The sequence below is a fragment of the Echinops telfairi genome, unplaced genomic scaffold (assembly GCF_000313985.2).
Source record: "Echinops telfairi isolate 266 unplaced genomic scaffold, ASM31398v2 ScPeMD7_7468;HRSCAF=8506_0, whole genome shotgun sequence".
Lineage (NCBI taxonomy): Eukaryota > Metazoa > Chordata > Mammalia > Afrosoricida > Tenrecidae > Echinops > Echinops telfairi.
The window spans coordinates 44,480,414-44,508,379 of NW_022111369.1; the positions used below are offsets into that span (position 1 = coordinate 44,480,414).

The 27,966-nt window shown below is 37.9% G+C and overlaps 1 protein-coding gene across 1 annotated transcript in view; it reads right to left on the reverse strand.

Annotated features, from left to right (window-relative positions):
* The window catches only part of USO1 (USO1 vesicle transport factor), a 131,750-nt gene that overhangs the window by 17,662 nt on the left and 86,122 nt on the right, over window positions 1–27,966 (reverse strand). The window contains exons 9-19 of the mRNA XM_004703383.2: window positions 23,124–23,244; window positions 20,224–20,402; window positions 15,085–15,225; window positions 13,933–14,021; window positions 13,217–13,371; window positions 11,886–12,097; window positions 9,364–9,384; window positions 4,689–4,799; window positions 3,584–3,702; window positions 3,300–3,481; window positions 2,199–2,320 (exon numbers count right to left, since the gene is read on the reverse strand). Coding sequence (XP_004703440.1) covers window positions 2,199–2,320; window positions 3,300–3,481; window positions 3,584–3,702; window positions 4,689–4,799; window positions 9,364–9,384; window positions 11,886–12,097; window positions 13,217–13,371; window positions 13,933–14,021; window positions 15,085–15,225; window positions 20,224–20,402; window positions 23,124–23,244 — 1,452 coding nt within the window. The remainder of the gene's footprint in view (window positions 1–2,198; window positions 2,321–3,299; window positions 3,482–3,583; window positions 3,703–4,688; window positions 4,800–9,363; window positions 9,385–11,885; window positions 12,098–13,216; window positions 13,372–13,932; window positions 14,022–15,084; window positions 15,226–20,223; window positions 20,403–23,123; window positions 23,245–27,966) is intronic.

The following is a 27,966-nucleotide window of genomic DNA, read 5'->3' on the forward strand; positions in this document are numbered from 1 at the left end:
ACAAAAAAAGAAAGAAAATGTCTTGAAAATGATGATGACAACAAATGTACAAATGTGCTTAACACAATGGATGGATGGATTGTGATAAGAGTTGTACAAGCCCCCGATAAAATGATTTTAAAAAATGTTAGATCAAAGAATTCCACATTACTGTTAAGTTTGTTCACATAATAGCTAAGATTGAAAACTAATATTCAAATATATTTTCATTCGACTTTAAAACATAATAATATCTCCTACGGTGGAAATAAATCACACAAAAGTTCTCAATTTATAGGGTTCCACCATTAAGTCTATGCTTGTCTTGCTCCACCTGTCACAGAGGTATGCAAGCAGCAGGCAAGAGGCTGTAATAGCCCCACAGTGACTATTACCAGTGAATTTTTAAAGTGACATTAGAAATTTAACAACAAGAGTGATATAATTTTTCAGGTAATATAAATTTAGAATCTCCAGGGCTTGCCAGAATGCACTGAAAGATCCCATGATGAGACGTTAATTGGGGGAACAAAATGAAAAACAAGGACATTTTGCAAGAAAAGTAAGGTAAAGTTTAAGGGGCTGAAGACAGTGGAATTCTACCAAAAAGTCAATAGGTGGATTTAAAAAATGTACTTTCAGCTAAATTCTAACAAGTCAGCATGACATTTTTCTTGTCTCAGACAGCTCAGGAAGCCTGGTTGGGCTGCGAGCTGCTGAAACCAGGACTGCTCCACGAGGAAGAGAAGGTCTGACTCCAAGGGAGAGCTCCAGTCTTGGAAACCCACAGGGGCCATTCCATCCTGCCTGACAGGGTCCCTATAAGTCGGCAGACACCTGAGACAGAAACCTATGGATCACCCACACCCGATCATGACAAGTCCTGTCATTTTGTTAGGTAGCTAGCACAGGGAGTGGGGCGTCCATTACACATGCTGAGAGGTCCGAGCTACCTGCCCATGAACGAGTGGCACACTGTGGGTGCTCAGAGGTTCTGGTTTCCGGCCAGGAAGGGGAGGTACACATACCTGGTGGATGCTGTACCTGGATCGGCCCACCTAGGACAGGTTAATTCAATTCAGCCAATGGGGTCGACCAGGGTCGTCCACCACGCCTCCCTGAGGAATAATTGAAAAGGCAGGAGCCTGGAGCTGACTGCGTGACTTTCCGAGCAGCTTCTAGGGAGGCTGCACGGGGTGAGGGGCCCCGCGGGTGTCTGTGTAAACCTGACAATTCTTCTAACGCTCATAAAACTCACTTGGATCACAAACCAGGCTTGGCATGAATTCTTTCTCGTGTAGAGCCAAGGAGGAGGTATATTTCTCCCCAGAAGAGATCTAACAATTTTACCTTCCTTAGTTTCCACATTACTAAATGTGTTCCCTTATACAACACAGCATGACCTTTTAGAGTCTCTGAAATCTACCTGTATTTGAATTCTGGTTTGACCCATTACTGAGTGACCTTGGGCCAGTTTAAATCCTCCAAGACTCAGAATCCTCACTGATTTTAAACTGGAGATATTGTTCTGTAGGGATGTCGTGACAATTAAAATGATATGGTGTTTAAAACATGTTTAGTGAGCACATGAACCACAGTAAACAATAAGTAGTAGCTATTATAATCGTCAGACGCTCTCTGTACCCTAATTGTTTTCATAGCTAACACAACAATCCTGCACATGGCCTCCTTTCCCACAGTCTTGTCACTCAAGTTTCTCTTTTATACAGCTGCTAGAATGTTCTATGTAGATGCCAGCACCACTTACTTCAAATAAAGCCATGCTATTTGTTATGTCACCTCCTGCTCTCTCCTACCTCTCCTTTTGCCTAGGTTATTTCTACCCATCTCCTTAGAACTCAGCTTCTTTGCTTGCCCTAAGGCCCTGTTTGGGGAAATTGCCGAGCTGGATTACTTGCTTTTCAGTGCTGACCTAACACCTTCACTGGACTTCATTTTCTATTATGCTACAATAATATATTTATGGGTTTATCGCTCCATGAGACTGAGATCTGGTAACATGTCTGTATATACACCATACTGCTCAGTGTTCACATATGTTAAATGCTCAATTTGTTGACTACTCAGGTGCTTTGGGTTAGGGAAAAAATGAGTTTTATTTTTTGTATCTTCTTTCATTTGAAGTGCCAGAATTAAGTCTCCACTAAAGCATAATGAGTCAGTAAATGAGGAAATGCACACAATTCATTAAGACTTACCTGCTCTCGAATCATATTTTTATAGTGAGACACAATACTGTCATGCTGCTCCAATGTTTTCTTTACCTCTTCTTCTTTTTGATCTTCTTCACTGGACTTATAAATAGCCTTAGTTATAACACCTGTAATAGAAAGTACCAGTTAACATTTAATTTAAGAAACTGAAGTCTCCCAGAAGAAACTAGTCTACAGGGCTACTGGCCAACAAAAAACTACAGCCTCCTTTACCGTGAGACCAGAAGTAGATGTGCCTGGCTATTACCACTTACCATTCTAATGGGCCCTGACAGAATAGGAGGAAAAGATGGAACAAAACTCGAATTTGTAAAAAGGTCAGATTGGCTGGACCAGCAGAGACCAAAAGACTCTCTGAAATATTGCCCTAAAGTACAGTACTCTCTAAACCTAAACCCAAACTATCTCCTGAGGTCACGCTTTTGCAAAATAATAGATTGGTATACAAAATAAGAGATGTTTTACGTGAGTATGGTGCTCTATTAAAAAGTAATGTACGTGAGGCCAGAATGCCGACATTTACTTTAAAACAAAGATAAGAGAACAGGGGGACGGGAGTACACTACTCCTCACTTATCAACATGGTTAGGTTCCAAAGACTGGGCCTTTCTTGGAAGATCGGCATGATGTACAACTGGAGGATGACACCTCAGATGACAACACCATTACATAACTACAATGCCACTGAGACTCCTGGCGCAGACAAGTGAACACAGATCCTCAACCATCACAGCCAGTCACTCTGGCTCAGTGTTTGTTACTGCCAGATGTACATCATTTACATTCAGGTAAAACAGTCAAGTATAGTTTAACTACTGTGCTAAACGTGAAGAGTGCATTTAATAGAAAAAGAACAGCCAGAACACAACTAATAAGAATTTTGATGCATTGTAAAAAATGTAATATCACTAGACAATTTTGTGAGGAAAACTGTCAAATGGGAGCCAAATTTGTTAAATAAACAAGTGTTCACTTGAAACACCTTGCTTCTTAGCTTATTATATAGTCTGCATATTACATAATAATACGTACACAATACACCACAGCTACTGCTAGTGAATATTAATATAACGTTTTGAGTCTTACCTTCAAGTTCTTTCACTAGCTTCGTAAACTCATGATCAAATATCATGCATTCAGGACTTGGGAAGTTTGGCTGGGGTTTCTGAGATGCTCTGGAATACAATTCATGCTTGCTAATGAATCCTAGTTTCTCTATGAAATTCTCTTTGCCAATCCTCTTCTCTATAAGTTGTTTCAGTTTTTCTCTACAAGATACGTATACTGAGATGTTAAAAAACAAAACAACAGAACATGATCTCTCAGTGACATTAGTAAGTCCCTTCCCTTCATTATCTCCCCTGACTTACTTCACGTAGTTCTCAAGCGAGTTATCGTTGAAGTAAATGGAAATGCCCAATAAGAGGGCACATAAGCCCTGGACTAACTGCTCTTCCTCTCCAAGATTTTCTGCAATTTGTCCTGTAAGCTGAAACCTTTGTTAAGGAGGGTCATGATTCAGAATATACTGAGAGTACTTTATTTTGCCATTTTAATTAGACAAATTTCATGTAAATATTCTTAGGAAAAAACCCCACTATCTATATAATCCAATTCCCTTTCATTCTAAAACATAAGCAATGGTATATATACACTTACACACACACACACACACACACACACACACACACACACACACAACCCCTTAAGCATCTTCACCACTTTATTTTTAGTTAGCTTTATGTCAACCTGGCTGGGTCAGGATTCTCAGTAGTTGAGTAGTTGGTGTCTAGCAAATCATGATATGATCCAACATAATGTAATCAACTCCATGATGGGGGACGCTAGGAGCAGTCAAGCAGTTCCATGAAGATCAGGGTAGAGTGCAATCCCCTTATGTTGTTGATACAGTTGAAAGAAAGTCTCCTCAAGGGGTGTGACCAGCTTCCTTCTAAGGAGATAGATACTTTTTTGCTGGGTGTGGATCTTTCATTTGGCTGATTGACCTCTGGTTCTTTGGACCTGGGCCAACAACCTGTCATACTGACTAATGATCCTGGGAGTCAATTGACCTACAATCTGGACTGCCAATCTTTGAGTCATCATTCTCTGCCACTGGCCCATTACGTTCCTGCCAATCTTGAGTTCATTAGCCCCAGAAGCTACATGAGAAGCCTCCACCGTATAACATTTGACCCATGGGCATGGAGCCTGCCTGGATTGCCTGTTTCTCTACAGTGTGAGCCATTTCCTTGATACAGATCTATCTATATCTTTATCAATATATCCCTGGTTTTGCTTCTCTAAAGAACCCAACCTAAAACACACCACAACAGTTTACAACGTTGCTGCCCAAGTATAAAGAGAATTTATACATTTGGGGCCTAGTACTAATTATAATTAAAAGGTAAAATAGATAAAATACTTACACATAAAAGATAAAAGACACATATCTTACTAACACATAAAGGATACAAATGGGACATTGGCTGAATTGTGAAGAAAATGTGTTACTGCAATGGGACAGTTGCTTAACCAAGTACAAAGCAACATTAATAAGCCAACTCTCGTCTGTATCTTGCTTCCCTGCAACAGATAAGTTAATAAAAGTCTATTTCCATTCATTTCAGCCTTTTTCAAATAAGACTTGCACTAAGATCTCTCCTTATTATAAAAAGCATTTGCACATCTTATAAAAGATGTTCAGGAATTCAGATTAAAACAATTGCATAAGAGAATGTATTCTTGTATCCTCCACAGGCTGCACTTCCAAAAAATAAACAGGAAAAATGTTCATGCTTATAAGCATGTAATTGGTTATCTAAAAATATGATTAGAAAATCCTGGTCTTCATAAGATACAATGCAAGATGTTGACACTTAAAAAAAAAATCCAATTGAAACATTACCAAAAACATACCAGGCAAATCTGCTGATATTTAAAGTGTTTTAGGATTGATTTTGTTTTTCTTTTAAGTTCCTAATAAAAAGACAAATTTCACCTCCTTCAAAACACAAAACAACAAGCAAAATACAAAGAAATAATTTCTTTATTAGGTTAGTCAAATTCCTGAGGAAATCAGATAAAAAACAATTAATTATAAAATTCACAAAACAATTAAGAATTTTAACAAATCAGGTAAGTGACCTAAACCACCAACTATGCTGCTGCCATGAATACTTAAACAATACTGAATATTAGCATGTTTATCAAAATTATGTTTTCTAAATTTTAATTAAACATGTATGAAGGGGTTTTCAAAATGTCCATGGAAAAATATAGCCGGAAATAACAAAACTTTGAAGGACGTTCTGAAGCCGTTCATATATCACCTATGTGACATATTCTCACATTACTAAAATCTGTGTTGTTTTTAAGAAAAATAAAAATTAAAAACAGCAAAGTAATGCATGGCTGTGTGGCAATTTCAGAAAACATTCCAAAGGCAACGATTCCAAATTGTCCATCAGAGCTCTCTCATTATAGAAATCTTGATGCCAATAGTTTGGCCTCTCTGTAATCTGTTTTGGGGTATATTAGTATTAAATGTAAGAAGTTCAAACCAGACCTTTTCAAATGCTTTTCTGAGTAAGCATGGATTTAGTTTTTTATGTGATTTATTATTTTTCTTCCTGGTTTCTGTACTACTGTGTTCCTAATTGATCATATGTTACTTACACCATATAAACTAAAAAGCCAAAAACATATAGCTACTCTCAACTGGCTATGTGCTGTTAAAATTACCTACTCAAGTTAAAAATACAAATATTTTGTTGATTTCTCCTGTTTACCCATGTTTGTTATAATTCAAAATGACTATGTGCAGTTACCAAATATGCCTACATTATACACACTGGATTCTATCAAATCACTCAGCAAACAACAACAAACTTAGCCTGAAAACAGAATCTTTTACACTTATGTCTTTTGGAGTTAAAAGACCATAATAGCAAAGTTGAATATAACCAGACAGAAAGTAGGATGAAACCGTCTCTTTTCAGTTGCAAGAAAACAGATAAAGTACTCAAGCATGAACCATGTCAAGAAGGTACAAAATTTAAACAAATAAGTGTATAAAGTACCCCCAAGGGCACAAAAGGAAACCTAAATTACTAGAAAGATATCATTCTCTTCTATAGACTCAATATCATGAAAATGTTAGTTCTAAGTGCACTATACTAGCTATGAATGAAAGGTTCAATACATTACCTTTGCATAAAAAAATGTGAAGTCCAGTAAAAAGTTATAGAAGGCTGAGCACCAGGACAGAGGGAGGACCAAGGCTTTCTATGACATACTTTCTAATATAATTTTTATTTCTAAGTCATGTTATTTTATTACCATCTTAAAAAATAAATGTACTTCTTTAAGACCTGAAGCTTTCATTGTAGGAAAGACAGTAAAGCATCAGTGAAAAGAAGTTATGAGAGCAAACCCTTTCTTTACTGCCCTACCTGGTACTAGTACAGTATGCTGTCTGGCCCCCATTTTCATAGTGTAAGGAGACAGAGGCAGTTGGATTCTATGATCTAAAACATGCAGGTTCAGGGCACAGACTCTGAAGTGGAGTCTGAATTTACACCCAGGTTCTACAACTCAATAGCTGTGAACCCTTAGGCCACTATTTCTTTTTCCCTCTCATCTTCAAATTGGGTATTAGTTAATATGTATTCCATAGTAGATTAAATCAGCTCCTATGTATAATGAGCTTAGAACAGTGCATTTTATATATGTAGTAAGTGGTCTACAACTGTTCTTATATTATTATTCCTTCTAGTTGCACAATTCTATGATTTGTCCAATACAACATGTTGGAGGATTGGAGGGATGACTGTTAACAACATGCAATACATTGATAATTCTGTATATTGTGTCATCCTTGCTAAAAGCAAACAGAGGAACAATTATGAGGATGGTGCAGGATTGGGGAGCATTTCTTTTTATAGCATGCAGGTACTATGAGTTGGAATGAACTTCACAGTACCTAACATCATATTGCATTTTCTAAACAAAAATTCTCTTTTTCCTAATCTATGCATTTTTTGATGAAGATCAAATACTAAACTCTGCAGTATGGATTCCTTAAAACTCAAACTCACTGCCATGAGTTGATGTCGGCTTCCAGTGACCCCAGAAGGCAGAAGAGAACGGCCCCTGAGAGTTTCTGACACTGTCAGGCTTTATGGGTGTACCAAGTCCCATGTTTCTCCTGCGGAAGGGCTGGTGGTTTCGAACTGGAGACCCTGTGGTTAGCAGCCCATTGTGTCCTCACGATGGCACCAGAGCTCCTGCTTATGGATTACACCTCAGTGTATGTAAAACAAAAAGCCTCACCATTAGCTCAATAAGGAACATCATGATCCATGGAGAAACTGATAGAAGTTGTCAAGGATTTCATTTTACTGGGATCCACAACTCATGCCGCAGGAAGCAGCAATCAAGAAATCCAAACATTAGGCTGCCTGCTGCACAAGACCTCTTTAAGTGTCAAGAGCAAAGATGTTACTTTGAGGACTAAAGTTTACCAGACCTAAGTCAGGGGCGTATCTTCATCTAAGAGGTGAACAGTAAGTAAGGAAGACTGAAGAAGAATTGGTGCCTTTGAATCATGATGTTGGTGAAAAAATATTAAATGTACTATGGACTGCCAGAAGAACAAACAAATCTGAGCTGTAAGAACAGCCAGGATGCTTCTTAAAAGCATAGATGGTGAGGCTTCATCTCATATACTCTGGAGGTATTCTCAGGAGTTAACAATCTCTGGAGAAGGACATCATGCTTGGTCAAATAGCGGGTCCACCTTAAAACAGAAAAAAATTCTCAAAGAGATAGGTTGACATAGTGTCAGCAACAATGGGTTCAACCAGAGGAACAATTATGAGGATGGTGCAGGATTGGGGAGCATTTCTTTTTATAGCATGCAGGTACTATGTGTTGGAACGAACTTAACAGTACCTAACATCATATTGCATTTTCTAAACAAAAATTCTCTTTTTCCTAATTTATGTATTTTCATTTTAGTAATTTTGCATTGTTTGTTAAAAATATGAAAAGCTAACACTTTCTCATGTTGAGTACTGAAACAAAGTTCTGGAGCATCATAATCAATTATTTTCTGGTGGTTATCCTGGGGCTAGAGAACAGGAAAAGGGCACAATGGAACTTTCTGGGATTATGAAAAATTTCTATGTCTTATTGTGAGTGATTATTATTGTGATTTCTTATTGTGAGTGATTATTATAGATGTATATTCAATACTCACAACTCATCAGATTGAACATAAGAGGTCTACTTACTAATTTACCATAAGTTTTCTTTTTAAAATTATGTTTTAAGTGATTGACATGTATTTATAACACTTCCTCTAATATAAAACATTCTTAGATTAAAGCTGCAGCCAATACTGTGTTAAATCATGCTCAGACTCAAAAATATAATTACGAACAAAATCTTATTACTACTCACTGTCCAATTGAACACATGCTCAAACATGAACACTGTACATACCTTTTGGCTAAACACTCAAAAAAACCAAAATAAAAAGCAAAACTAAAAATTTAAATCCCTCCCCCCACACGCACAAAAAAACCGCAAAGCAAACACAAATTACCACCCCCCACATACACATAAAAAATAAATCTTCAATAGTAGATATGGGAACTACAGTGATTCAAAATATTTTACTTAAAATATTTCAAATTATAAAATTATACTTACTATTGCACATATGAGATAACTGAAGCAAAAATGATGTCACCTTCTTTCACATACTAAGTAACTAAAGAAAAACTTTTCATTCTAAATGTTACTTCCTTTTGAAAGATTTCAGGAGACATACAGAAACAAGTTTGGGAAAACGAAATACAAAAAAATACCCCAAAACCACACCCAAGGAATTCCAGAAGTGCAAGTACCCGGAGGAAGCTCAAGTGTAGCTCAGAGTCCTACAGTCCTCAGTAACACCACTACAGAGCCCGTGGAGGAAAACTGGAGAGTTACTTACGACAGACGTGAACTTGCTGACAAAGGAAAGTGTAAGTAGAACATAACTTCACACAAGCAGTTAAAAAAACAATCAGCAAAACCCAAGACAAAGAAAAAGCCTTGCTTGTAAGAGGAAAATGCCTAAGCTTAATCAGGAGATACATACCCGTCTGTCGATCTTATCACCCTGCAAATTATACATTAAAAATTATTTGTAAATAGTACTGCTTTAGAAGATTTAAATCTGAAACAAAAAAAAAAAACCTCAAATACTTTTTCACAATCTTTTTACAAATGCAAAATATTGTGGGACAAGATAGTTCTAATCCTTCATTATTAAAAATGTGTATTCATTTTAAGTAATAAAGGATAATTTTAAACTATACCTACTCCGCACTTTTCAAGTTTTACATTTATGACAATGAAAAAAATCTACTATCCTATCTGGAGGAAGGCTCTCCCCGCACCGCAGTCGGCCCGTGGAGGTTAGTGTGCAGCTGTTACGCAGGGCTGGCCTCTTCAACATAAGTGCTTAGTTGCTGCACGTGGAATACCGTGTGTGTGTGTGTGTGTGTGTGTGTGTGTGTGTGTGTTGTGCGCATGCAGATACTGTTCTGGATTCTCAGTTCTTATACAGCCTGAGGCCCTTGAGCTCAAATTTGCTGTGGGATGGAAAGGGAGGAAAAAGAGACATCTATCTAAGATGGTTTGGAAAAAATGCTGAAAATTTTATGACAATCCAAGGTTGTCATTTAATGACAGTTGGCCTCGGTGAGCATGGTGATGCTCCCAGCACGCTCAGAGGAAGCTCCGAGCATAGCGTACCATGCCTCTAAGGCAGATACGTCCAGAGATACTGCACACAGGGCTTGCAGGGGTGGGCGTGCAGCCCGAGAGGCAACACCCCAAGGGAAACTATGAATTGACACAGGAGGAAAGTGAAGTCCTGAAGCTAAAGGCCCTCTAGTCCCACAGCCCAGTTATATCCAGTTTTGTCTCCTCCTCCATGCATCTTTTTCCAGAGGAATATTCCATAACTGGATTTGTCACAGTGAAAACACATGAGTAAATCTTATCTATATTATGTTTCTGATAAATTTTCTAAATTAAAAAATTGGATAAAAGGATGATCTGAAACAGAAAAAAGTTTCTACCATTTTCGTATACTGCTTACTTTTGGGAATCTAAGTGAGGAGTGGGTACGTAACACTCAGTTACTTAGAGGAGAAAGGACACCACTCTCTTGAGGAGTTTTCATTGCTCACGAATTTTAATTACTCTACAACATGAAATTTGAGGTGATGGGGATCAGAGAGTTAATACTGCTGTTCAGTTTAAGAAGTTTTTTTTCCCCAATAGAACTTAGCCATGCCAAATATTAAATAAGCAAAGATATGAATATTTGGGGGTAGCTTTGTTAACACTAAAGATTAAAGATAAAATGCATTTTCTTAATCATAGTGAGATAACTTTCAAAAACACTCAACTCTATTTTCATCATAATTAATTTTAAAGTTTTCAATTTTCTATGATGGAACTACTGTTGTTTGAAGCCCACTTATAAAAGCTGACAATAAGGAACAATCTCGTGACTGACAAAATTAAAAACTGAAGACTTACACAGCATAGTATTATGGGGAAGCAGGAAAATCCCACTGCGACAGCAAGCAGTGGGAAGAACAATGTTACTCAGCCACATTCTCACTCTTCCCGAGTGACTTCATAGTTTTGCTAAAGCATGAACTTGAGCTGTAGCAGCCAGGATAAGTTCATGTGGGCAAACCACCTAATCAGTGTTGATACTAAACATGAGCATCCATACTTCAATAGAACTTTGTAGTTTCATTAAGCGTCTACAGCAGGGGTGGGGAACATCTGACCCCAGAGCCATTTGAGACCTGAAAAGTCATCAGTACCAGCTAGCATCTCACACCTCACCAAAGAGAAGCAGTTCCAGCCATCACATTACGTGAGTTAATTAAATGTTTGACCAAAAATAGTAGACTAATTAAATGTTTGGCCAAAAATAGTAGGCTAATTAAGCTTATAATTTTGCATGGCCTATGAATGATGTTATAAATATCCAAATGGCCCTTGGCAGAAAACAAGGTTCCCCAGCCTTGGTCTAGAAGATTGTAAAAATAATTTAGTTATGACTTTATACATCTTGCTGGATAAATTATATAATTTGGGGAACTGAAATCTTACACACATCAAGCAAGAGGTATGCCATATAACTAAATAAGCATGGCATGGTATTCTATCTTTGCTTTCTATCAATTGCTGCAACTGAAGAGAAAGAGGGATGGACATATCTATGAGCTACCTTATGCTATTCCACTCATAACCTGAGTCAAATCCAGCTGCTGAGCAGAAAGAGAAAATGAAATGATAGGACACTATAGATGCTTTTAAAACAAACAAAGAAACAGACAAGAAAAACATCCAAAAAAAGATCTTTCTGCCCAGAACATCATGTCCCCTTTGTGTTTCCATCATGATACAGACATTAGAATTATTTGGTAAATAAAACCCTGCCAGAATACCTATGGCTTTTCTCCATAAAACTGATTCTGGTTATAATCAACTCATCCACCACAGACATTCACACATGAGCTGTCTATCCCTGACACCAAACTGTACAGTCAAAGTTCTTTGCTCCTTAGGGAAGGTGCAATGCCATGTTACCTGTGAAAGGATGTTGGTACATTGTTGCAGCAGAGAAACCGGAGGGTTGCCCATACTGGTAGCAAGTTGAACCCTGAGCAACTGTTCTTTCTGGGTAGCATTTTCTTGCAAAGCATGGGCAAGGGCCACAGCAGCACACCAGTTTGAAAGTGAATCAGTAGAAAACAGACCTCCACATAACAACTGCCCGGCTGAGACGGAAATGCCCGTTGCTACAAAGGTGACAGGCAGATGAGAAGATGTGTGAGTAGACTAAAAGAAACTGTTTTCTATGCACACAAATGGTATGTCAGACTACTAGGTACTATTTAAAATTTGTTACTTAATATTATTACATAGCAATCTCAAAATAATTTTTTAAAGTCTGCTTTTTTAAACAAAAGAACAACCAAAGAAAGGCATGTGGGGGAAAAGCTGCAGAACAAAGATATGTTAGAAGATACTTTTAATTAATTAATTAATTAATTTTTAGCCATTTTATTGGGGGCTCTTAAAGCTTTTCCATACATCAATTGTTATCAAGCATATTTGTACATATGTTGCCATCATTTTCTAAACATTTACTTTCTATTTGACCCCTTGGCTTCAGCTCCTCTTTTAGAAAATACGTTAGGCATCATATTGATGATAATAATAGTCTCCAAAACTAATTAAAAACATTTATAAAACAAATTCAAGAAAATGCCACATTTAAAATGATTCCTATAGCCAAGGTCTCGCTTTCTTTACTTTGAAAATGGATTTGGATAAAATACAATAAGTTACATATTTTCAACAAATAATTTATCTCAGGTAAAAAGAAATATTTAAACAGCTATGAGAGGCAGTATCAAAAAAAGAGAGAGAGCGAGAGAAAGGGACAATGTCTCTAACCTATACTAGAAAACTAGAATAGAAAATTACATATGATTTAATTTTAAGATTTATAGTGTGGTAATTACTATTCGTAACAGTTTCTATTTATTGAGTATCTATTATATGCTAGGTATTGGGGTAAGTGCTTTAAATATGCAATTGCATTAATCTTCACAATGTTTCTAATGAGGAATCATCCTCACAGAGACAATTAACATCATCCCCACATTACTTGATAAGGCTCAAATTAAAGAACTTGCCCAGAGTTACACAGCAAGAGAAGGAGAAATTCCACAATGACGCCCTAGTCTGACTCCAAAACCTGTTCTCTAATTTAATCTTCAGGCTTTGGAACCCCAGATTTTTCTAAGTATGCAAAGTATTCTGGGTTAAAACACAGAGGGACAAATTCAATTAAAAGCTTTAAACCAGAAGCATTCACTTTTTAAAACAGAAAGCAGAACTAAATTATTTACCATCAATGGTGGAAGGCAGGAGTGTTGACACAATTTCGGCTTGTCCCTTTTGATTTTTATATAAGAAACACTGGAAACAGTAGAGAACTGCACAGCGCAATACAAATGGCTGCCTTTCATTAACCATGGACATGAGAAGTACCACAATTGCTGGTCTGTTGGCATTGAAAAACAGAAGAGTAAAACGAACTGTCACAATTCAATAAAACAAATCAATAATTCTGGTACTGAATCCCAGCAGTCACCTCCTTACCAGAGCTCAGAAAAGGAAAGTGCAGGCAGGAAGTGATTTGCCTGTGTAAGGCACACAGGCAGGGCACGTGAGGGACCACATTTGTACGCAAACACCTGAATGTCCAAGACCACACACTGTAAAAATACCCACACAGTTATCTTGTCAGGTAATTTCTAGCCTAAAAACACATAGAACTTCTTATAGGAATGCTGAGGTGGTTGTTAGGTGCCATCAGACCAGTGCCAACTCACAGCAACCTATCTCCAACAGAAGGCAACGTCGCCCAGGTCCTGCGCCACCCTGCAATGGCTGCTGTGCGTGAGTCCTCTGTTGCAGCCACTGTGTCAATCCACCTCCTTGAGGTCTCCCCTTTTTCTCTGACCCTCCACTCTACCAAGAATGATGTCTCATAAGACGTACATAAGAACCCAAAGTCATTTTATCTTTGCTCGCGGGAATCTCGCTACTTCTCTTTTCCTACCTCGGTGGACTTGAAGGAGCATTTACAGTAGCAAAGTAGTCCTGGTTTATTTGGGAACCTCGAATAACTTCTGATACAGTGTTAATGGTCTGTTTGGAGGGAAAAAAAGAACATTTAGAGAAGTCAGTCAAGGAAGGAAATCTGTTTTCAAAAGAAAATGTTACACATACACTGTATATTTTTGCATTTCAATGACGAAAATCCAGACACCAAAAAAATCAGTAACAGCAATAAGGATATAACACTTTCTCAAGATTACAATTTTAAAGATTAAGAATAGGCTTCTAATAAAGATAGCGTGTGCACTTAGTTCTCCCTACTAAAATGCATCAAAGTAACAGTAAATAATTGTCTTATTTTAATATTATCCCATAAGCAAAAGGGGTAAAGGTGATGAGATTTTAACCAACTATGGGATACAAAATCAATAGCTGATATAGGTAACGTATTTATCAAAGCGGTAAAAATAACAATCTGAGAGTCTATGGAATAGAATGTCCACAGGGAATGTGCCATTTTGATCTACTGGACCATGAAAGATTCAATCCGCTAAGGATCACGCTTCAGGGAAGTGGGGGTGGGGGTGGTTACAGACTGGTACAAAGTGTATCTGTAAACCATCTCTTAGGCCCTTCCCACTTCAGATCTTTTCCCTAGACTACAGGAGACTAGGTTTGTTCTCTGAAGAAAATTATAACAATAATGTCATGCTTGGGCAAAGCAGAGAACGGGGGTAAGGTGTGGGGCCAAAATTGAGGAGACCATCACAGTCTAAACTACAGAACACTCAAGTGGGGAGCTGAGTTCTTCTTCATTGTCCGTGGTCCAGCAGCTCTGCTGAAACTTGTTCACTTTGGGTGACCCTGTTGGCATTTGAAATACCACTGTCAGCTTCCAGCATGACAGCCACACACAGGCCACCACAGTATGACAAACTGACAGACCAGTGGTGGGTTATAAAAATATAAACCTTGAAATCTAATTTAAATAGAGATTTTATCCCAGTGGTCCTGGGGTGACAAAGGAAAGTAAAGTTGGGGGGTTATATGGGGGAAAGATGAAGTCTTCCTCTATCAGGGTAGAAAGTAAATACTGAAGACCGATAAACCACAGAAGTATAGTCAACATCAGTTAGGGAATGCCGGAATTTACCTCCGTCAGAATATCAGCAGGAACCCCAGTAGCCATTAGGATCGTGCAGAGCTGCTGCAACAACCCACACTGGAACATGGCCTTCTGGCAGCTGCTCGTAGCACCAGGAGGGTTGTTGGGAGACACCAGTACTCGAACAAGCTACAAGAAGAAAAACAATGATGTTTAAGGTTCTGAGAAGCCTTAAGGTAGATTGGATTGAAGTGAACAGAATGTTTGGGAAGGATTCATTTCGCTAGCTCAGTCTGCTGATGGCGATGTCCCACCCTCCACCCCACCCCCACCCCTGGGCAACAGTTCAGCTCCATTACATTCTGCAACTTGCTTGAGTTTCTGTCTCCTTCAAGTGGCTTTGAGTCCCCAGAAAGCAGAGGTATTCTAAGCAACCAGCCTAGCGTTTGTAACAAGGCACCCAGTCAATGAATGAATAAATGAGCACATAAAGATGTTGCAGGGTGGCAGATTTCTTGTCAAAGAAAAGACAATTAACAACAGAATGGCTTCAAGTGTGATACTGTCTCTGAACGAGAAATGCATCACGAAAGGCTACATCAATCTTGGGGATCTAGAAGATGGTGCATTAGGCAGAGTTAACCTTGATGGTTCTTAAGTCAAAAAGCCCAAGCCCATCACCTTATGTTGATTTTGACTCATAGTAAATAACCGTGTAGGACATAGGGTTTCCAAACTGGAATCCTTCTGACACAGTAGACTGCCACATCTTTCTCCCAGGAAGCAGTAGGTGGGTTCAAACTGCGGACCACTTAACCACTGTACCAGTAGGGCTCTTGATGCTAATTAAGTCCTATAGTGTATGATCCTATAGTTAGTCTGAACCCGAACATGGGCTTCAGAAACAGAAAACAGTAACTGCAACTGAATGCTTAGTGCAGTTAAATCTTCAAATAGAAAACTTATTTATAGTAGCTATACAAAGTAATCATTGATTTAACAGGGTAGACCAAAACAATTTTATTTCTATAAGCTACTCCAACCCAAATCAGAGCTACCCTATATAAAGTTTCTGAGACTGTCAATCTTTATGGGAGCAAGTAGCCTCATCTTTCTCCTGCAGAGTGACTGGTGGGTTTGAACTGCGGATCCCACAGGACCACCAGGGCTCCTTATTGATGTATAAAAATAAACAAAGTGATGATACAAAAAATAAACAACATGGTTTGTAGCAGCTGTATTCTTAGTGCTAGCAACTAAGGTTTGGGGGGCGAGGGGGACTCAACCAGTAGTTAAACTGGCAAGTAATAAACATCTAGTTTAACATCCATTATCAGAGGGTGACCATTACATTGGTGTTATAAGAGACTTTAGGGTTACCCCAATTGTTTCTGGCCTGGGGCTCCTCCAGTTAGACACCTGCCTTCTCCCCAACTCCCACCCCCACCCTTTTAATCTACTCATATTGTTATATTATTATTTTAATATTTAAAGTGAATTCCAGGCAATACATACTTTCTCCCACGAGTACTTTTGTATCTTTAACTGACAAAGACTTGTTTTTGAAAACATAATCAAGATGCACTCAACAAAATGAACAATTCTTAAATGTACTGTCAGTTGGGCATCTTTATTAATGATGTGTGTGATTACAGCAAGAGTAAGCATCACTGAATTTCCAGAGCCAGATGTGACAGTGAGCAAAGAGAGACCATTCATTCTGAATCTGAGCACATGGGGAAGCTCTACTAACAGCCACTATCCAGCAACACAGTCTCTCCTAAGGTAATGGGCTTTCTGAGCATCCTTGGCAGTATCGACCCAAAAAGCAGCATAAAAGTTTAAGTCTATGAACAATTTATGTGTTTTGTGATAAAAAAAACTTTCAACATAATGTATCCCTAAATTTAATCTGCAAAATTTGAATGAAAAATCCCCAATTGGATCAATTTCAACTTTCAGGAGCTCAGAGTTTACTGTGATTATAATTGTGATGATTCATAATTCCAATTTCAACACATGTATCCAAATAGGGAAACAATGAAGCATTTTCATTAGATGCACAAAACTTCAAACAACAAAAAAACCCAAACGAACTGCCATCAAGCTGATTCCAACTCATAGTGACAGAGTAGAGCTAACCCCTTGGGTTTCCAAGGCCTTACAGATGTAAGCTACCTCCTCTTTCTCCTTCAAAGTGGCTGGTGGGTTCACGCTGCCAACTTTCCAGTTATCATCATCATTTAACCCACTACACCACGAGGGCATCTTTTCTTGATATACAAATAATCTTAAATAAAGCAATCAAGAACATACCCTCAAACAGGTTGAGAAACAAATTGATTGTAATCAAGTTGATTCTGGGTCACGGTGACCTTACAGACAAAGTAGAACTGCCACACAGAGGTTGAGGTAGTTAGTTTATTGTGCCAACCTGGCTGATAAACACATGTGGGGTTAATTGAAGGGCAGAGGGATAAATGGTTCAGTAAGCCTTGCCTTCCTAGTTCTCGGGTCTCTTGCTTTGTGATGGTCGGACCAGGGTGCAGCTGCCTTAGCCAGTTCCCTGCTTAACTGGCAAGGCTCACTTCCTGCAAGCCATCCCTGAGAAGCCACATGAACCTACCCTGATGCAGCCCTGGGTGCTGGAATACCCGTGTGGAGACCCCTGCCAGCGCTGAGATGCTTATACATTCACTGACTCAGCTTTCCTCCTGCAGTCGGCATCATTGAGTCTGTTTTGTGAGATGGAGGAGGACTTTGTGGATTGGTGTTGGATATATGGGTTAATGTTGGACTTGTGGGCTTGGGCAGCACTGGGTTGAGATGTTTTCTTGATGTGCCCTTAACCTTTATATAAAACTCTCTCTTATACATGAGTTTCTGTGGATTTTTTCTCTAAAATATCCAGACTAATACAGAGGTAATTCTTTACAAAAGCAGGATGAACAGCAGATGATTAATTCACGACCTATAATGTCATGACTGTATCAACTACTCAAATCTTTGAGATGGGAAATAGGTTATAGTGAATTGAGTTTTTTGTTTCTGTTTTTAAATAAATCATTTTATTGGGGACTCTTTCAGCTTTTTTAACAATCCATATATCAATTACATTTGTACATATGTTGCCGCCATTATTTCCCAAACATTTTCTTTCTACTTGAGTCCTTGGTATCAACTCCTCTTTTTCCTTTCCTCCCCCACCATCCCCTCCTCATGAGCCCTTGATAAATTATAGGTTATTATTTTCATATCTTACACTGTCCTCTGTCTCCCTTTACCCACGTTTCTGTTCTTCATTCCCCTCGGGGGTGGGGTAGGGTGGTGGTGGTGGTGGTGGTGTGTTACATTGATCAATTTAATTAGTTCCCCCTTTCTCTCTCTTCTTCAGTTCAGTCCTTTATAAACTAATATAAAGCAGAGAAGAAGCTCTGCTAAGGTAGAACAGAACCAATTCATTTTTCACTTTGAAAGTATTTTTTAAAGTAAACAGTATTTACAGAACCAACTCACTACATAACTAGAATGCCAAATATTTCCCTTTATAGTAGTCTACTATTATAGGTTACAACTTGGAAAACTGTACTTTAAACTGGCACACTTTCATCATAATCCCTTATCAAATACCCTAACTACAGAATAAAAGAAGTTCCTCCACTAGTTTCAATGTTTACCTCTCTTTTTTGTTTTCCTAGTGTTTCCAGAAAAATGCTCATGTTATTGGAAAGAGAAAGCCCAAGAATGTATTACCACTATTAATAACAGCTTCATTTTTTTAAATCCCTGGGTACCTTCTACTGGGGAAACAGCTAGGAGAAAATAGGACAAGGTGATGGGAAATGTCTGGGGTCTGGAGCATGGGAGGATGCTCAGAAGCCTAGGCCCTGCCCAGGGGAGAGGACCCAAATAGATGGCCTGGACATTTGAAAGGGGCTGGTACCATAGGGAGGCAAAGCCTTGAAATGGAAATGCTAAATTTTTACAACTGACTGAGATGAGAGATGAGACTATCCTCTCTTGTAAAGAAGTATAGCTTTCAACCCCCATCTAGGGTTGCTATGCATTGGAATCAACTCAATGGCAGTGAGTGTGATTTTGGATAATAATGACAAGTGAAACAGGAATAATGATGTTGGAAGTATAAGTAAAAAGCTCTGTGACCATGGTGTTCTTCTGTAAGATACATTTGTAATTATTTTCATGCATATTCTAATAGATAAATAATCTATCCTCCTAAAGTGGGCATTTCTGAAAATGAAAAGGGTCACTACTAGGAACAACAAAATGTTGTCTTGGCAAACTGTAACACACTTCGGCTTCATTGTCAATCAACCTCTGTAAGCAGCTCAAGGTGTGTAATGATTTCAGACACTGACTGCCAGAGAGGCTAACCATTCAGTTTTGAAGTCCACAATTTCAGAGACATAGGTGCAATGTCAAAGACATCAAGATCCTCAGGAATCATTAAAGGGTTAATTTTTTAAAAATGTTAATAGGCTGTTACAGATTTGAGGGGCTAAAGGAAGTAAATTTACTAATAAAGTATTTCAAAGGATTTCCAATTTTTATTGGGCACAGACCGGATCCTTGCTTTTTTACTACTTGTACTGAGTGTTCACCAAAAAAGCCTACAGGAAACTACAGGTTGTTCTGTCCGTGCAACTTCTATAATGTACTTCCAACTCAGCCTATTAATCTTTAGGGGTATTTTTCCTAGTACCCAGTGTTCGACTCTCACTAAACGCTTACTTAATGAACTTACTCGTTGAGCTTAACACTTTAAAGCGTTAAAATTGATGATATGTTATTAAATCTCTAATTGAAAGCAAAGTCACAAAACTTAAAATGAACTCTAACATACTCTCTAATGTAAAGCTAATCAAGGAACAATTTGTTTGGATTACCTTTAAAATAATCTAGCTGGGCAAAGAAGGAACAGCAGATGAAACAATATGGCCACGTATACAAATAGTAATTGAAGCCAAGCACTAGATGAGTGTGTGTGTCTCTGAGGTGGGACACCTCTATATCTCTATCTGAATATAAATTTGCATGTTAAAGCTATTCTTAAGCTCTCTTGAAATCAACTTACAATACTTGGTTTACCAAAAATGACCAGTTTCTTTTCTTTGAAAGAACCACTGTCAAATTCCCATCATGCATTTATGTTTTAGGGCAGTGTACCTGTAGCATTAGATGCAAATTAGTCACTTTTTGAGCAGACCAGCCAGAATTTTCATCTCCAACTTCAAACCAAGGTTTCATACGCTGAATATAGGAGCCTTCTTTAAAAAAATTTTGATTGGAATTGTTATTTTTTAACAGGTTTTGAAGCAAGATCAAACAATCTTCCACTACAATACCTGGAGAGAAAAGGTAGAATGGAAGAGTTAAGGTTGATAAAGTGAAGGAAACATCAAGCCCCAAACTTATTATAAAAAGGATTCATATTCACAATGCCAAGGAAGACAGCTGCCTCACGGAACATGGATCACTGCTGGCATGTTTCTTCCTCAGTGGTCTCCTGGTTGTTGTGTTTAGCTGTCTGTTCACCTCAGTAACTTATATTCTTTCTTCAAAGGTCAGCTTCAATATAGCTTCTTCTGGAATGACCACCCTGACCCATGACGAGGGTCACCAACGCTCGCTCTCACTGCGACTACTCTCTCTCACTGCCGCTGAGTTGCTGCTGACACACAGCGACCCTGTAGGGCAGGACAGAACTGCCCATGAGTTTCTGAGATTGTAACTCTTTTAAAAAAAATTTTTGTTCATTATGTACATTTTTGTGGCTACCATTCTCTGATAAAATAGGGACAATGTTGACAGTAGTCATCTCTTTAGGAAAGTAGAAAGCCCTTTCTTTCGAAGAGTGGCTGGTGGTTTTGAACTGCTGACTGCAGTTCGTAGCCCATGTGTTGTTGCCGTTGTAGTAACAGGAGCAGCAGCAGCAATAGTAATAGTTATTATTATATAGTATCTGTCTTTTCCACAAAACTCCTGTGTAGTGCAAACTCTAGGCTACTAACTGAAAGGCTGGAGACTTGAGTTGACCCAGAAGTTCTTTAAAAAAAAAAAAAGGTCTAGCAATCTACCTCCAAAAAAACCCAGCCCATGAAAAACATATGGAGCACAGTGCTACTCTGACACATGCAGGGTTGCCAATAAGCCAAACAACTTGATGGCAACTGGTTTTATTGATTTGATTTTTCTTCTCTGTTAGTTCGCAATTAAGAACTTGATCGCAATTGGTTTATATTTATTTGATTTGATTTTTCTTCTCTGTTAGTTTGTAATATATAAAGACACTCTGTATTCTCAAACTATACAAAGATAAGGTATTGGGAACATTCATAGTAGACAATTACTAAATATTTGTTTAATGAATTAGTCATACCTTAATTTGTTCTTCTAAAGCTCTTGGCATTATTGTCCCTATATCTCTTTCATGAAACTCCCTTTTCCTTTGGCTTCTAAAACTCTATTCTTTCTCCATCTCTTTTACCCATTTCTGTTGCTCTATTAAGTTCTCCCCCTAGCTTTCTTCCCTTTTTATTCTTGTCACATTCTAAGTAACCCACGGTGATTTTCTTATTTCTCTCTTCTTGTTTCTTCTATCATGTATATTCTAGAGACTCTCCAATTTTTATCTCTATCCCGAACCTCTGAATTAATATACCTACTCTTTACTTGTTAACATGGTAGTTATCTAAAAATTGATGTTATGATAAAATGGAGATGACCACATCATGACATCACTGTCGAACTATGAAGACTCATGGCCTAGACAAAACCTCAGAGCCAGTGTTTTTCTCACTTAGCACTGTGGTGCTCACTACTGCCAAAAATAGGCTGTTACAGCACAAAAGAGCTGGATAGATTTTTCTACTATTGTCATCAATATGAATTGTCTATTCAACCCTACTTTTCTGTTCGTTAAACCTTATTCAATGTATACAACTAGAACTCATTTTCTCTTCCTACTGCAATCCTAGGTTTGGGGCACAACTATTTCACAAAAACAGCCAAAATCACTAAAAAAGGACAGTTTGGCAAACTAGAACTAAAGAGAAAAGCAGATACTCAGAAAGGTAAACAAATGTAAAAAAAAGCTTTTGGCCAAGAATTCATTTCTTTATCTTGGAAAATCAAAATCTTTGATTGTATCATACAGGGCAAAGAGAAAATAAATCAAGGTCAAGGGTTTACACAAGGTGGACAATCTAATAGAGAATGCTCCACCCAATAAACAGATATTTCAACAGGCTACATCCTTCGAGTAACAATCAACCAAAAGCTAACCGGTATTAATAATGCCAGGCAGCCTGGATTTGCACTGCCTGAGTGGTCAAGGACATCTAAGCTCTGAATTGGATGGAGTATGGTGGTTCAAGAAAGTCCTAGTATGAGGGCTTGATACGAACAAAGATGTACTTTCTCTGAAAGGAATTATCTTCATCTTGGGCTTTAAATCCCTATAAATAATTCTTACAATCACAACAAACACAAATAATCAGGATCCCAAAAAAACATATAGCAACATGTGAATGAACCCAGGAGAGTAAAAGTAGACTTAAAATCCTTATTTATCAGATGGGGACTACAACATGTTAAGCTACATGTTCGAGAAAATAAAAGATAAGTTGAAATATCTGCAAGGATAAGAATTATAAATAACTGCCTAACAGGTCTGCCAAAGAAATAGAAATTTTAGAAAAGGAAAATGAAGAACTCAATGGACAGGTATAACAGCAGATCAAGAACAGGTGAGGGGGAAGAAAACCTCTAGAATGCAGCCCAGAAAGGTGAAAAGTCAGATGACAGAGCGAGAGTAATACTGGGTCTGCATTCAGAAGGTGAGAAAGCAAGGTAGCAGAAGCAGTGTTGGAGGGGACACAGCAGACATGTCTGAGAACAAACGAACAGAGGACAGAAACCTATAAAACACAAGCCCGTTATCAAGCAGGATGACGTAAGAGTATCAAGTATGAGCCAGCATTTCTCTCCCTAACTGCATTCTCTAGAAGTTAGAAATTTAGTGCGTATAAAAGAAATCTCTTTAAATCAATCACTTCATACCGTACCTCCATCACTGTTCCCCTCCTCTGTAATAATGTCTAGTAGTCTCTCAAAAGCATTTTCAAAAGCAACAATTTTCTGGATTGCTCCGTTGCTTCTTGTTAGTGCTTGAAGTAGCAACACACCCTTGTGGAGAAGAAAGGCAATGTTGAGTGAACTACAATATAAGACATCTTAAAATTACTTTTTAAAAATTTAAATCCTGGAAGTTTATTTAGTATTGGTAGGAATCTCAGAAGTCCAACATCTTTACTTTATGTAGAGTGCTATCAAGGGAAGAGCAGTTAAGCAATTTAAAGATCGTGAAGGAACAACGCCTAGTGGGCAATCCATGTCTAATAATTCCTAACACCGTTTCTTTTCCACTGTGCAGTATAAAGATAAAATATTGTTTTCATACTCATCGGTGACTAGCCGGTTTTTATGAATTCAATAACATACATTTTAAAAATCATGGTCCTCAAAGAAAGTCTTTTTGAAAAAATACGCCTTTCAAATACCCAACACTTGATTCCAATTGAGAAAAAGATGAGAATTCATGGCTCATGTTCAAAATACTCCAGCATGACTTTGTTTCTAATTTTCAGTTTTTATCAGCAACAGGCAAGCTGGCTTTCATTCCTATGAGGGGGTTTCCAAAAAGTCCATGGAAAAATTATACAGCTTTTAATTCCATTTCCCCAAAAACTTTTGAATCCTTTTTGTATATTATGCAACCTCTTTATAATTAGAAGAAAACTTATTGTTTCCAATTTATCCTTATTTTACTATTAATGACCTTCATGAGCCCTTGAGGGGGCACTATTATCACAATAGTGAGGCAACAGCAAGTATCTTAACAAAAACGCTTAGGAACTTATGAGAAATAGCAAATAGGTCATTAAAACCCTGACAAAGCAAATTAGCTGTTGAGGAGCCAGCAGGTACGCATGGATTCATGGCCATATTGGGTCTGTCCCACTAACTTCCTGTCAAGTCTCAATAGCTAGATAGAGAAAAAGGCAAACGTAGTTATATTTTTAATGTTAAATTCTCCGGCTTCATCCTGTCAACTTGAGTTTGATTGCTAACAAAGGGGGCAGTAAACAGAGTAAAACTGTCCCAGAGTTCTCAGGCTGTCAGCCTTTATGAAAGCAGACGACCACCTCTTTCTCCTGTACAAGGGGCTGGTGAGCTCAAAATGCCAGCGTCAAAGCTCCTTCTGAGTAAGATAAAATGGGTTTAAAAAGCTAGTTGCCTTACTTACTAGCTATGCAACTTGAAGCAAATTACATATATTCTAAGTCTCAGTATACATCTATCTAAAACAAGGGTACTAAAATCTATGTCAGATTATATGAGGAATGAATGAAATAAAATACATAAATATCAAATCTATCACATCTTAAGTTCTCATTAGTAATTTCCTCTCCTTATTCTCTTAAGTGACTATTAAGAGATTTCCTGCTCTCATGAAACACATCCACTAAAATCTTATTAAGACATTAAGTATACTTATTGGTCACTGAAAATAAGTGGGCACCCATTCCTTAAGTTGAAAATTAGTAATTAAAGAGATTAATTTACTTATCCTGCTTTCAGTATGATTGTATTTTAATATTAGCATTAGCTGATGAAGTACAGTTCTTCCTTTCAGTTGATTATAGCTTAATAAATACGGGAAGAATGGGTCACTCATAACTAAACTCAGCGCTATTGAGTTGATTCTAATGGATAGCAACCACTTTATAGGGTTTCCAAGGCTATACATTTGGAACAGACATCTTCATCTTTCTCCCATGAAGTGACTGGTGAGTTTGAACCACTTCCCTTGTGGTTAGCAGTCCAATGTTTACCTGATAGTGCACTGGGGCTCCTGGGGACAAGTGATACGATTAGATATAGATATCATCATTTTGGATTGCCTAACAAAACAACTGCTCTAGCAATGCTCATGAGTGGATAAAACCATTAGATTCAAGATTGGTAGAGAACTTCACAATGGAGGGATCTGGCTATCACAACTTGAACCTATCGAATGCTAAGTCGGAGACAACCATATATATGTCTCCTGTCACTATGAGCTGGAATCCACCTGATGGCAATGAATTTGGTTTTGGATACAGTTCAAAATTAAGCACACTGCTAATACCACCTAGGACAAATTCTAGCAAAAAGTTACACCTGACTGGGGGTAGGGGAGTGGGTGGAGAAAGGGGGAACCCATCACAAGGTTGGATACATAGCCCCCACCCAGGGGAACGAACAACAGAAAGGTGGTGAAAGGAGACAGTGTAAGACACAAAATAACAATAATAATACATAATTGATCAAGGATTCACTTGGGGGGGAGGATATGGGGGAGGGAGGGAGAAAAAGAAGAGCTGATACTAAGGGCTCAAGTAGAAAGAAATTGCTTTGGAAATGTTGTTGGTAACTATGTATAAGGGTGCTTAATACTATTGAATGATGAATCGTTATAAGATTAGTTAAGAGCCCCCCCCAATAAAATGATTTTTTTAAAAAGTTAAAACTGAGCCTAATCAAGCCTTTAGTAGCACTGACAGACATAACAATCAAATGTAATGAACAGATCTTGTCTGGCTCCAGATTCAAAGACATCAACAGTTAAAAGACCTTTCTGAGACAATTAAGAGACCGGAATATGAAGGGTTACCTTATTTAAGTTGAAGACGAAGAAATTACTAACTGGTTAATTTAGTGATAATGTTCTTGTAGTTTATAAGAGGAAAATATTTACTTAAGTACACATATGTATATATGTCTTCCCTAAAATGCAAACTGAAGCATGTATGTGTCAAATTATGCTGACTGCTTTAAATACTCCAGCCAAAAATAATCAGGAGTAGAGTGGAGATAAGGGACATGAAGCTAATATCTTGGTAATTTAATGTCATAAAATCTTGGTCATTGAAGGGTTTGGGTGAAGGAGTTTAGTGTTTTCTCTCTACTTTTGTGTGTTACATCTCACAATAAAATATAATTAAAATTAAAGAAAGGAAATATAGTTTGTTACTTAGAAATAAGCTGTCCGTGACTACTGTTTTAGTGTAACTTGCTTTTTAAGCATTAAGTAAGTCTGAGCATGTCAGTGTGCCTATAAGTGACTAAGTGACTTTCTAAATCCCCATCTCAATCAATGCTTCAAGTTGAAACAAACCAGAGCTAAGAATCTACCAATATGTACAGCGCTTGTTGCTGTTAAGTGCCACATTGAGTTGGTCTGATCTGTAGCGACCCTATGCACAAAAGAACAAAATAATGCCTGGTCCTGCATAGCCTTCCTCACAATTTTTCCTATGCTTGAACTCATTGTTGCAGCCATTGTGTCTACAAGACTTAAAGAGTGCAATTAGAAGGCTGATTATAAGAATGAAGAGAGGGAGAATTTTAAGGGAGGAAGAGCAGCAGCACACTGTCCCAGTCATCCTAGGAAAAGGTGACCAGATTTTAACATTAGTAAAGCGGGACACCATTGAAAAAACTCATATCCTGGCGAAATAGCCACATGGCAGCTGAAAACCGTATACCCTAGCTTGCCGTGCATTCTTTCCAAAAATCGGGGCGGGACACGGGACAAATTGTTAAAAATCAGGACTGTCCCACCAAAAGCGGGACGTCTGATCACCTTATCCTAGGACGCTTGTTACTGCCAGTGGCCTCCATACCACTCAGGTGTCTCTGGATGCGGATCCCAGGGGTCAACTGTGACACATTACAATGCATTGTTAGAGAAAGCAACTAAGAAAAAGGATTGGCAAACAAATTCAAATAAATTATTTAAACCAAAGGAAATATGGCTGCTACCAAGACCCTCAACAAGCTGTAACAAAAATATGAAACTACAACTTAATCCCTTAACTGTAAAATTAATAAAAGTGAAGATAATCTTTTTATGTCTACATAAAAATTGAGGGGAAAGATGGAAAATAGAAATAAAGGGTGACGAGTTCAAAGAAACAGTACATTTAAGAACTAAGACGATACACTTAAGTAGAAAAAAAAGAGTACTTTTATGTAGTATCTTGACATGAAAATGAATGGTAATAATACTAATAGAGACCCAGGGAAAGATAAGTTCTCTAATAAATGGTTTGTAAGATATCCTTTTATTTAAATGGAGGATCTAGAGAAAACTATAACTGAGCCCTTCAATTCAAGATATACAGTAACATTTAGTGCGGGATACTCAGAACCCTAGGAGATGGAAGTTTGTTCAATAATAGTTTTTTTTAAAGTTATAAAAAATAAAAACAGTTCTCGTAAGTTACATTACTACATAATGTCTCACAGAACCCCAACAAACTCAGTACTTTCAGTCAACAGAAACCCTACAACGTAAGGCCGAACTGCTTCTGTGAGTTCCAAGGCTGTAACTCCTTAAGGGAGCAGAAAGCCTCGTCTTTCTCTCATGGCATGGCTGGTCGTTTCAAACTGCTAACTTTGTGGTTAGCAGCCTAAGGCTCCTAAAATGAACTGATACAGAATTTTTTTTAAAAGAGAAGGATCATTGAAAAATGGAATTAAAAGATAATGGAAGTTTCTACAAAGTCCTGATCAAGGTGTAAGGGAACAATGTTCAATCGACAAAAATAATGTGGTGTCAAGATATTAAAACTTATATGCAAATAATACAGAAAATCAATACAGAAAACACTCTAGAGTAGATTTACCAGTGGGTACCGGAGGAAGAAAAAAAAACACGGGAAAATGCTCCGCTGGGCAGAGCTTTCATAGTACACATTTTTCGCAAGCAAAAGCAACTCACTCTGAGTTAGTGCACCCAGTGGCATGCCTGGGAAGGTTCTCTGATGACAGTGAATTTTTTGTAAAAGCAGTTTCGCTCAA